The sequence below is a fragment of the Carlito syrichta genome, unplaced genomic scaffold, assembly GCF_000164805.1.
Source record: "Carlito syrichta isolate Samal-C Ts95f unplaced genomic scaffold, Tarsius_syrichta-2.0.1 Scaffold303646, whole genome shotgun sequence".
Taxonomy (NCBI): Eukaryota; Metazoa; Chordata; class Mammalia; order Primates; family Tarsiidae; genus Carlito; species Carlito syrichta.
This window is the reverse complement of record NW_007247742.1, coordinates 991104-1003449: the sequence shown is the minus strand read 5'-3', so window position 1 is coordinate 1003449 and position 12346 is coordinate 991104. Positions and strand designations below refer to the sequence as shown.

The 12346-nt window shown below is 51.2% G+C and overlaps 1 protein-coding gene across 1 annotated transcript; it reads right to left on the bottom strand.

Moving 5' to 3' along the window:
- Positions 1–5629: 5629 nt before the first annotated feature.
- On the bottom strand, positions 5630–12340 carry DES (desmin). The gene is made up of 10 exons (XM_021712795.1): positions 12034–12340; positions 10956–11016; positions 10769–10864; positions 10464–10625; positions 10165–10290; positions 9523–9743; positions 8202–8245; positions 6637–6719; positions 6394–6436; positions 5630–5742 (listed from the first exon to the last, which is right to left on the bottom strand). The coding sequence occupies exons 4-9, from the start codon at positions 10572–10574 to the stop codon at positions 6395–6397; spliced, it is 627 nt and encodes a 208-aa protein (XP_021568470.1). The 5' UTR covers positions 10575–10625; positions 10769–10864; positions 10956–11016; positions 12034–12340; the 3' UTR covers positions 5630–5742; position 6394.
- Between the last annotated feature and the right edge of the window lie 6 nt (positions 12341–12346).

The following is a 12346-nucleotide window of genomic DNA, read 5'->3' as shown; positions in this document are numbered from 1 at the left end:
GCAGCCTTGACCTGCTGGGCTCCGGCGATCCTTCCGCCTCACCCTTCAGAGTAGCCAGAATTACAGGCATACGCTACCATGCCCGGCTGATTTTTTTTTTTTTTTTTTTTTTTGATTTATTGTAAAGATGAGGTCTCACTGCCCAGGCGGGTCTCGAACCCTCAGGCTCAGGCAATCCACTCACCTCAGCCTCCCAAAGGCACGGGATTACAGGATGAGCCACCGAGCCCTGTAGGAACCTGCATTTAACAAATGGCCCAGGTGACTCTGATGTGTTTAAGGGTTGCACTTTGAGGAACATCAGCATAGGACATTATCACTTTTAAAAGTCCAGATGAGACCTTTGTGATAAGAGTTCTGTATCTTCGCAGTGGTAGTGGTCCCATGAATATACACACGTGATTAAAATGGCTTACAACTAAATGTTCGTGTGATCATGTGCACACACACACACGGAAGAGTGCATGTAAAACTGGTAAAATTGGAAGAAGGTGGGTGGGCTATACCAATGTCACTTTCCTGGTTGTGGTACTGTGCTGTAGTTGTACAAGATGTTACCATGGGGGAAACCAAGTGAAGGGTATACAGTATCTCCCTGTGTTATTTCTTACAACTACATGTGAACTTACAGTTATCTCAAAGTAAAAAAAAAAAAATTAAGTCCCAGGTGGGAGACTCAGGCCTGACCTTGACCCCCGATGGGACGAGACCTGGGAAGGGTTCAGAGGAGCCATTCAGAGGAAAATAAATTTTCTCTTAACCTTGCCTCCTCATCCCCACCCTCATCCTGGGATACTGTAGTCAAAGTGTGTGTGTGTGTGTGTGTGTGTGTGTGTGTGTGTGTGTGTGTAGAAGGTGCAGAAGAAACCATTTAAATGCTGAATTATGAGATTAAGAGCCTTGAGGAGTTTTTATTTTTTAGTTTGCATACATTAAAGCTTTCTCTTTGTGCTGTGCAGTTCTCTGGGTTTTGACAAATGCATAGAATCATGCATTCGCCACCCCAGAACCATACAGAGCAATTCCATCACCTTAAATATTCACTTGTGCATCCCCTTTGTAGTCAGCCACACTCCTCTCCACCAACCCCCGGCAACCACCGATGATGAATTAAATTCTAAAATGTAAATTGAATTATAAAAGGTAAAAATGTGGGGGAAGATACTGCAAACAGATGGTACATCAAAAACAGAAGAATAGAAGCTGTTTTGAAAAACGAATAACCTAAAGTAACACGATACTGTGCCTCAGCCATTTGCGTGGGCTACAGTGGGTGGTCTATAAATGTTGACTGGTTGGTTGGTTGAATGAATGAACCATGGGATCTTGAGCAAGTCTCCAAGCCTCAGTTTCCTCACATATAAAATGGGAGTGGCCCAACTGTGGGTTTATTTATTTATCCATCAACACACGTTTCTGAGTTCCTACTATGTGCCTGGCACCATCCTAGGGACTAGGGAAATAGTGGTGAACAAAACAGTCCAGGATTCCTTCTCCTGCATTGCTTATATTTGAGAAGAGAGACAAATAGCAATAAAGAAAGAAAGAAATTGTAAAGATTACTAGGAAAAGATAAATATCAGGGACAAAGCTTCGTAGGGTAAGGCAGATCCAAGTGTGAGGGAGACTGTATTTTCAAATAGGATCACTGGGAACTTTTGAGCCAACCTTGAGTAAGAATGCTGTCATCCAGGAAAGACTGCTTCAGGCAGAGGTGGGAGTATGCCGGGTGGGAAAATGCTCCAAGAAGAGCCAGAAGGCTCGTGAGGCTGGAGGCAGCAAGGGGAGAGTGCAGGGAAATGGGTCAGACAGGCAGCAGGGGCCAGATGGCCGAGCATCTTGCAGGCCATGGCACTTTTATTCCTGGTGAAATGGGAAGTCAACTCAGGGTTTGAGCAGAAGAATTACATGATCTGACTTACGTTGTTGTGGTGGCATTAAATTATTATATTAAATATTTAAATGAATATTAACTATTTAAAAGGGCTGGCAAAGAGCCTGGAACATGGCCTGTCTTCTGCCTTTCTAGATCCGTAAATGGGGCAGTCATTAACTTTTGCGCAGGGGTCCACAGGCCTGGGTAGGGAGGTCACAGGTCCATTTGCGTCGCTGGCGCCCTCTCCTGGGAGGAGCCCACGCTAGCTGTGACAGGTGGAAGCTGTCAGGCTCCGCCCAGGCCAGTCACTAAGGGCAGCTGGCAGCAAGGCACTTGTCTGTCCCCCAGCCTGGGCCCCACAGTGCCCCACAACCTGGCGCCGGGCTGAGTGTATGCGCTGCCAGTCTGCCCTGCCTTTTGATCACAAGCCTATGGTGTCATGGAAAGAGATCTGGGCTCCAGAGGCCAAGGAGCCTGGGGCCCAGTCTTCCTTTGCTGCAGACTGCTGTGTAGCCTTGGCAGGTCACCCCACCTCTCTGGACCATGGGATATCACTAGAGATAGTGATGTATCACTTTCCTGGCATATGTGAAAATCTCTGTAAATGTTCACTGAATAAGTGAATAAAGTAGGGGTCATCAGCCCTTCCTGGTGAATACTTAATTTAGAGAAAAGTAAGTGAAAGTGCCCAGTGGGTTTTCTCTCACCAAGTATTTAAATATTTAATGGGCACCTACTATTCTTCTGGGAACTCTTCTGGGCACCAAGATACAATAGTAAATACAATAGATAAAAACCCTACCCTCGGTAGCTGACATTTTAGTTGTTAAACCAAAGGTCATGGATGTATTTGCATATGTGCCCTGGGCAAGCTTGTGGTGAGAGGAAGGAGGAAGTGGGTAAATGGGTAGAATAAAGCAGAGGGCTCAAAGGACCGGGGGTGGGAAGGTAGCCAGAGTGGACAGACAGGTAGAAAAGTGCTGGCTGAGCCCTCATTCCCAGAACAGGGACCTCTCTGTCTTCACAATCCTTCCTGCTCCACCCCCTCAGTGGGGTCAGAGCTGGTCTAGGCCAGGTCCTTCGGGTCCTGTGGGAAGCTGGTCAGCCTTCTGTGAGCGCTCTTATTTCTCCGTGTTCAAAGTGTTGTAGAAGACACCAGAGCATCCCAAGGGGCAGGGAGAGACCTTGCCACGGAGCTGTGTGTGGGAGGGGTAGGGATGGCAGAGGGGTACATTTAAAATCTGGTTGTATGTATATGACCACATGAGACCCAAATATTTTGGGGGTGTTTTTGTCCATTGCCTGGGTTTCCTTGGTCACTGCCCAGCTACCAAGGAGACAGGCAGAGCTTAGTACAAGAATTTCTGCCGGGCTTGGTGGCTCAGCCTGTAATCCTGCACCTTGGGAGGCTGAGGTGAGCAGATTGCCTGAGCCCACGGGTTTGAGACCCGTCTGGGCAACTTGGTGAGACCTCATCTCTACAGTAAATCAAAACATTAGCCGGGTGTGGTAGCGTGCACCTGTAGTTCCAGCTACATGGAAGACTGAGGCAGAAGGATCGCCGGAGCCCAGCAGGTAGAGGCTGTGGTGGCCGGGAGCGGCCACTGCACTCCAATCTGGGCGACAGAGTGAGACTCCAACTCAAAAAAAAAAAAAAAAAAAAATTTCTAGTTCGAGGAAGGTTCTGCTCAGAGAATCCTTCCCCTTGGTGGAGAGAGGGTGATTCTGGGCCTTCTTTCTTCTCTGAGAACAAGTAGGTAGTAGTCACAGGAGACAGGGGTACTGGGAAGGGCGGGCTTCCTTTCAGAGCTGTCCACAGCTGGAAGGGGCCACCATGGAAGTAGTGAGTTCTCTGACTCTGGAGACATTCAGGCAGAGTTTGATGAATGCTTTTCAAAGATGTTGGGGCAAGGCTGGGAAGGAGATTTCTGTCCCATGAGAGTCGTTGCCTGGGAGACTTCTGAGGTCTGATTCTGAGAGTCTAAGATCCCCACATTTCCTCCACCTTAGTGACTAGGCTATACCTAAGCATTATTGGAGGATGCAGGGGCTGCCTCTAAAACCTTCTCGGACTTATGTGTTCATCTTTTATGGGACAGATGAGTGCATATAACTCATTTGGAGGAAAAAAGAAGGAGCCAAGTCTTCCAGAAACTACTCATAGATACACACAATATCTCTTGCCCACCTGGGCCCAGCCTTAGTTAGGTGTTCCCCTCACAGAGAGGTCAGTTCAGATCCCAGGGCTCCCAATAGACTCAAGGATAAGAAGTCCTTTACCCCTCCCTTCTCATCCTCTTTCCCCATGTGAAGACACTGGAAATGTTACTTCCGATTTCAGCTTTTGGGAGGGTTGTTGTGGAGTTTCTTTATAGGTTGGGGGCAGTTCTGGAGTCTGTAGGATTCAACCCATTTGAGCCCTTGGAGAAAAGAAAAAGACCATGAGTCTCCAGTGGCAGAAGGTGGGACTTAGGGTGTGGCCCCTAGTTTCTCCCAGGACAAACGTGAAAATACCATAGAGAAGGGGCCTTCTTAGAGAGAGCCACAACTTATGAGGGAGGGCAGCATCAAAGGAAGGGGGGAAAGAGACCAAAAAAAAAAAAAAAAAAGGCTTTTGGAAGTTTCTGGAAAGCCAGTTTGGAATGGCAGATGAGGGACCTAAAGACTAAAATCCTGTCAGGTTTATTTTGTCCACAAACTGTATAAGTTTTTATCTTTGTGATCTCTGCCCCTTTCCTATCTCCTTTAAAGGATATCCCTGAATCTTGGAGAAGCGACTTCAAGGCTGAGGCCTATTTGGAGTAACCAAATTTTTGATCCACTGGAATACATTTTTGGGAAGGAGCAAAGAGGCAGCCTTCACTCCTGCCCCCACCTTCCTTTAGCCCCAATTGCCCCAAACCCTATACTGAATAATTAAATTTCCCCACAGATTTGAAATGCCTCCCTTAATATATGTACATCTCATATATGTGAGTCTTGTTCTACATACTCGAGTTTATTTCACTAATATTTGTAGATTTCCTCTTCACTAACAAATCTATTTTATTTATTGTAGCCTCATTGATATATTTTAATGTTTTATTCCATGATTTTCTCATTTGTTTCATATGTCCTATACTCTCCTCCCATCTTCCCCAATTCTCTTAAAGTTTTTCTTTGGTATTTTAATCGAGATTGCATTGCATTGAAATTATAGATGAATGAAGGATGAATTGACATCTTCAGAGTATTGATCCTTCTTATACAAGCATGAAATAGATCTTTCCATTTTTTTCAGCATTATTTTTCTGAGTTGGCTCCTGTATATAAAAAGCGTCTTAGAAAGGGTTAATAGAGAGAGGCCATTGGCTTCTTTGCAGAAGGGACCAAGGGAGCCCTAATTCAGAGCCAGTCAGTGGGGAGCAGTTGCGCCCTTCGAAGAGAACAGCAGGTGGTGTCCCCTGGTCCTGCTGATTCTAAGGGGGCTGGGATGGGACTGGGAGCATGAGGGAGGCAGTCTGGGATCTGGGGCCTAACAGGAGGTATTTGTGGTTCTCCAGCAGAAGCCCCTGCCCAGGTTTCTCTGCCCCATATGCTGCACACACACACCAAGGCTGGGCAGCTCTGGGAACAGAAGCAGGTGCGAGGCCCTAGGGGACACTCTGGCGGGACAGGAGGGCAGTCTGGTCCATCTCAGGATGATAGGTGGTATGACAGGGCCCTGGGGCCCCAGAGGAGACCCGGCAGTCAAGACAGCAGGGGGCGTGCTAGGCTTGTGCTTATCTCTTTATTGTTTCAGTCCAGAGCCCCTGCAGTGGGGGAGGGGCAGGTGTGAGGAGGTGGGCGCCCCTCCCACCAGCCTGAGACCGCTCTCTGCCTCTCTCCTCGCCTCTCTGCTCCTCTTCAACATCTCATTCACTTTCTCTCCTTCTGAATCTCTTGCTCCCACATCCGGCACCTTCGGGAATTCCCTCTTGCAGCCCCTGCTTTCTAAGCCCACCCTGGGCCGGGGGGAAGGAAAGTAAGAGACCATGGGAGTAATTCAAGTCTCCCAGTCTCCACAGGGGCTGGTCCCCCTGGCTACTGGCCTGGCTTGCTGAGGAGGACGCCCTTTCTCTCTCCTGGGCTGGGAGCTGGGGAGGTCCACAGGGCTCAGTCCTGGCCCTGCAACGTCCCAACACCCTGCTCTGAAGCTCTTTGTAGAGCTAGAGACTAGCGCCTGGCATCACGGAGGTGGAAAGAGCGAGGTTGCTACTCTGGCCTGGGTCCGTCCGGCACAAGAGTCAGGCTCATTCACTTGCAATAGCCATGACTCATGGTTGGGGTCTGCAGAGGCAGCTGGGTGCTCCCTGTAGCTGGGCAGGGATGGGCCATGGTCCCTGTGGGGACCACAAGGGATGATCAGTGAGAAGGGATCAGAGGCTGTGAGGGTCGAACTGGAGCTGGGTGTCGTGTCCTAGGATGAAAGGACGCTGGCTTAAGGAGGCAGTGAGGACAGGGGCGAGGACGGTCTCTGGTGGCAGAGGGTCTCTGGCTTTAGAGCACCTCATGTTGCTGCTGTGTGGCCTCACTGACGACCTGGGGAGGAAGAGAAGCCCAATTTAACCCAGTGCTGGCCAGAGAATGGAGCTTCAGTCCTGAGCCACCTTCCCCCAGGGCAGCAGAACCCCTTTTGTCCCCCAGCCATGGCCCTAGATCTGCACAGTTGGTGGAAGACAGTCCTTTCAGACACACCCATAGCTCCTACCAAGGGTAAGGGGACTAGACAGACCACTCACTTCCCCATCCCGAGTCTCGATGGTCTTGATCATCACCGTCTTCTTGGTATGGACCTCGGACCCCCTCTGCTCAGGACTGGTTTCTGTAATAGACCCATGGCATGCTCAGCCTGACCAAATCCAGGCTGGGCTATACCAGAGACCACAACTCCAGCCATACTGGACAGAGCCCTGGTGGACTCCCATCATCCTTAAGACAGGTTTGTTACTTCTTTAAGACTTTAGCACTTGTCCTTGAGCCTAGCATCCCAGGTGGCTCTGCTGTCCTTGGGGTCAATCCCACAGTTAAGAGGGGCTCAGGAGCCAACAGATTTGCTCCATGGGCGGGCAGGCTGGTGTAGGACTACAGGGGACCCCTAAGGTCTAGGTTGCACAGCACTCACACTCCCCATACCTTCTTGCTTTCTCCCCACCCCTAGGCTTCTGGGATTCCTCTCCTCCAAGACAGAACCCCAAAACTCAGTATCCAAACACTCTTCAGAGTACCTCTAGTACTCATCCCCCTTTAAGACTTGGGTGGAACAACTTGATGTCTTCACGAAAGTGAGACAGAACAAGACAGTCACTGATTCATTGTGTTGGTGGTCAGTCACTTGCCCTTCTGTGCCTCAGTTTCCTCACTAAGGACACTGAGTGAAATGATAATGACAATGCTTGCCCTATCACAGCCACAGGGCTATTGACTGGAAAAAACAACACGCAATTCTTGTAGTTTTTTTGTACTGTTATTTTAAATGCAAGATCCATACTTGGTGTCTGTATAAACAACTAACTGAAAAGAGAGGTTCTGAATTTTATAGGGAGGGTCAAATTTAGGTCCTTGGGCATTATGGGTTTGGTGTTCCCGAATTTCCTTAGCAAGCAACTAGGCTATGATGAACGTTATAACTTAGTGGAGCACAGCATGTATTTTTTCCTGATGGAAATGAACATCGAAGATAGAAAGGGTTTGATCTAGGAAAGGAGAAGCTGCCAAGAACTCCGACTTGGTTTCCTAATGTATCATTATCGTGTGTTTCTCTGCTCTCTGGGGTTGGAAAGCCACTCAATCTGCATATTACTAATGTCAGAATGGCAGAATGCCCTAAGAGCTCGTTCTTTTCATTGTTTGGCGTTGCTAAGATTTGGCTTCATTTTTTCAGACGTGCATCCAACATCTTGCTCTAGCAAACTGGAGGTGTTCAACAAGCAGCCCAGGGGGCTTGGCAACACGCTAAACAACAGGCGGTGTGGGCCTTCTAGCCCAGGAAGTATGAGATGCTCCTACTGCCAGGCTCCCACAGACACCCTTGATATTTTCAGAGGTTTGGGATTCAGAACAGAGGCTGCTTACTGATGCCCAATAGTTCCAGAAGGTGCAGAGGACACAGTTAATATAATACAATTCAAAGCTGTCTCTGTCAGAAGGTGCCTCATCTGCCTCTACTTAAACTGCCCCCCTACCCTAAGCAGCCCCTTATCTTCTTCCCCAAACCCCAGGCCTGTTCCTGGCCCCATGGTTTCATCCTCCCCACTGGCTGGCCTTCGGCAGTGCCTTCCAGCCTCCACCTCCAGCACACACTCACCTCGGAAGTTGAGGGCAGAGAAGGTCTGGATGGGGAGGTTGATCCTGAAAGGGGAGAGACCAAGCCCCAAAGAGTTAAGAACCCTCTCATCTCTCCCTGCAACCACTCATCAAGACTCATCCTAATCCTCCCTAAACACCATCCTCAGCTGTCTCAGTCCCACTTACTCCAACACTCCCACTGCCCACACTGCTCAGGGTGCTCAGGGAATGGGGTCAAAGGCTGCAGCTGTCCCAGGACTATTCCCTTCTGGGAGCATCGGTCATTTCAACTCCAACCCACCGGCATGATACCAGGACACCCATCCCCATGGCACCCTCCAGTTCACCAGGATCTCCTTCTTGCTCCTGGCTCTGGAGGATGCATCAATAACAGCTGTGGGTGACTTCCGCTGTGTGTGCCCACCCTTCAGCCATGCCAGTTCCCAGAGCTGACCAATTATTTATATCTAATGCTCGGAAAGTCAAACACGCCTTTAGCTACCTTCAAAGGCCATCATACAGAGATTGTCATTCTATGAAATCTGGTCTCTCTTTTTGTGCAAGCCTATATCTAAATATGTGTGCTGCTTTTTTAAAATTTTCGGATATTATTTTTTATGAGTATCGAGGGGTAACAGTTTAGAGAGTCACTGACCTGTTTTAAATTGAAGTTAAATTTACATACAATGTAATGCACAGATCTTTATTCAATGAGTTTTGATCAATATCCACATGCCTGTAACTACCAGTCCAAATCAAGACACAGAACATTTCTATCACACCAGTCATGCCAGAAGCCTCCCTCATGTCCCTCTCCAGTTGTATGTTGTTTCCTGTGTCTAGAGGTAGGCTGCTCTGAGCATGTCATCTGTCTGTGTCTATTCTTCTGAGCATGTCATCTGGGTGTGCATGTGCTCGGGCCCTCTGCGTACGTGTCTCTTCACTCTCTCTCATAGCCCATCCAAGTGCAAGGCTTTCTCTCTCTCGCTCTGTCTCTATTTGTCTGTCTTCCCCCTCCCTTTCCCTCCTCATCATTCCCTACTCTGCTTTCATCTCTCCCTTGACTGGCAGTAATATTTTATTATTGGTTGCTGAATATGGTTTTTTGCTGCTGGTTCTTAATTCTGAAGGTGGATAAGGGAATACTTATATTTCTCTTTTTATAAACGTTGTTAATTAAATTGCTTTTTACCCAGGTGGCTTTGATGAATTCTCTGCAATTAGCGGAGTGGTGGCCTCTTGTCTAAAATTGTTTCCAGGTTTTGTTGAGGTGATCCTGCACCCTGGGGGCAGGGGTGCCCCCCCAGCACCCAGTCCCCAGCCCCTGCCTCGCCCCTCACCTGCTCTCCTCGCCCTCCAGCAGCTTCCGGTAGGTGGCAATCTCCACATCCAGGGCCATCTTGACATTGAGCAGATCCTGGTACTCGCGCAGGTGGCGGGCCATCTCATCTTTGAGGTGCCGGATCTCCTCCTCCAGGCGCGCGATGTTGTCCTGGTAGCCACTGGCCTCACTGGCAAAGCGGTCCTCCAGCTCCCGCATCTGCCTCATCAGGGAATCATTCTACAGGGGAGGGAGAGCCCCAGTCAAGGACAGACTGTCCAGGGAGGAGGACACGAGGGGCCCAAGATGGAGAGAGACACAGCCTTGGGACTGGGAGGTGACTCCAGATGGTCAGATGCAGCAGCTGTTGACAGCTTCTTAGCCAAGGAATCCTGAACTCAAATGAAGTCTATATGTGGACACTCAGAATAAAACAGACAAAAGGAAGCATCTATGTTCAGACCCTCAGCCAGGGAGATGCCTCCAGGTACTCTTGGACTGCTTAGCACCCAACTGGAATCCACTTCTCTGGTTTTACCTCATTGTAGATTTGAGGAGACAAAGCCCCAGAGAGGATACAGGATGTGCCCAAGGTCACAGAAGGAGGGCGTGAGCTGTAGACAGCAAGGGGCTGGGCCCAGCAAGGTGGGCAGGGACTCACTGTGCCCTTGAGGGCGTCGATCTCACAGGTGTAGGACTGGATCTGGTGTCTGTACTCCATCATCTCCTGCTTGGCCTGGCGCAGTGCGTCATTGTTCTTGTTGGCCGCCTGAGTCAGGTCTGACACCTAAGGGTGGGGAGAGGCCCAAAGATGAGGCTGCAGAATGCAGGGAGGGGAGAGCAAGGAAGCATGGAGACACTGGGCCCACTCTCCTCCCCATGGATGGAGCCATAGGCAACACTTCCAAGCTGGGATGGAGGGGGACAGAAGTGCCAGTGTCCCTGGGCCAGGTCACCCACCTTTGACTTGTACCACTCCTCAGCTTCAGAGATGTTCTTAGCCGCGATGGTCTCGTACTGAGCCCGGATGTCCCTGAGGGCGGCGGTGAGGTCTGGCTTGGACATGTCCATCTCCACCTGGACCTGCTGTTCCTGAAGCTGGGCCTGTAGCTCACGGATCTCCTGCAGGGTGTGACTGGGCTTCAGTCCTTTCCCAGGGCCCACGTAGTACTGCCATATTCCCACTCCCAGAGCCTCACGCTGCCCGCTTTCCCTCTGTTTTCCGCATGGTCCAAGGATCCCAAGGCAGAGGGGCTGAGGCATACCTCTTCGTGTACTTTCTTAAGGAAGCCGATCTCCTCGTTGAGAGATTCGATTCTGCGCTCAAGGTCAATGCGAGCTAGAGTAGCTGCATCCACATCCTGAGAGGTCAAGCAAGGACAGGGTCACTGACTGCCCAGGTGGGGCAGAGGGAGACCAGGGGCCATGCTGAGGGGAAAGAAGGGGACTCACCGCTCGGAAGGCAGCCAAATTGTTCTCTGCTTCTTCTTTCAGCTGGATCTCCTCCTGCAGCCTGGCCAGGACAGTTAGAGGGGAATAAAGCTGGCAGCGGAGACAACTGGCTAGGGGCTGACCGGGGTGTGGGCCCAGGACATAGGGGGAAGGCCTGGTAGCTCAGCAGAGACAGGAGGCCCAGAAAGGGAGTGGCAGAGGCCCCGCCCACCCAGGGAGGGCACGGGAAGTGGCCCAATCTCTGCCCTAGAGCCACACCCTCAAAGTCCCCACCAGACTGTGACCTCCCTGGGGTTAGGAACTGTGCCTATTTTATCCACCTCTGCTCCTGGTTTCCAGCTCCAGCCTGACCCACAGAGCTGCTCAACTAATGTTTGTGACTTTGGTGACAGGAGGATGACTCTGCTCACTTGGCCTGCCAGAAGCATGACTACTCCATACTTGCTGCCTTTTCTGTACCAGGAGCCTGGGGGAGCCTACCATCGGGTCCTCTCAAGCTCTCTGAAGGCTGCAGCCCCCCTACCCACTTTTCCCCAGCAGGTCCATTCACCTCCTGAAATGACACAGGCTCAGCTAGGCCCAGGGGCCAGGCTCCCCCTTCATGCCCCTCCCCAGGACCTCAAGGCAGCGGAGCTGAGAGCTACAGCTTGGATTTCCAGGCCCCCCCTCCCGCATCTCAGCCTGCCCAGCGTTCCCTGTGTCCTGTCAATTTCCCCTCTGCCTCTGACTGCGCTACACTCTAGGTTTCCTCCAGCCCTTCCTCCACCCATCGGCCTGCCTCACCCCATCAGCATCACCTCGGCCTACCAAAATGCCTTTTAAGGGGGCTTCTCACAGGTCCCCGGTTTCCACCCACGATCCATCTCCCCAAGAAGACGTTTCCCGTGTGGGACTGGGGCACAAGGGAGAGACCTGGAGTCCATCTCCCTTTGAAGGACACAGGTGGATGACCCTCTCTCCCTGCGTGGGGCGGGAGGGGCTCCCTGGCCGCGGGAGAAGGCAGTGCTGCCGGCTGGGCCCCGCCCCGGGCCTAGCCCCTGCACCCTGCCCGCAGGAAGGGGGCCCGGCAGGCCCTCACTTGGCCTTGAGGCGCTGCAGGTCGTCGAGCAGGTTGTCGCGCTCCACGTCGACGCGGGCGCGCTGGTTGGTGAGCACCTCCACCTGGCGCCGCAGCTCCCGCAGCTCCTCCTCGTAGAGCTCGGCCACGCGCGTGGGCTCGCGGCCCTTGAGCCGGTTCACCTCGGCGGCGAGCGCCGCGTTCTGCTGCTCCAGGAAGCGCACCTTCTCGATGTAGTTGGCGAAGCGGTCGTTGAGCTCCTGCAGCTCCACCTTCTCGTTGGTGCGCGTGGTCAGGAACTCCTGGTTCACGGCGTCGGCCAGCGAGAAGTCCA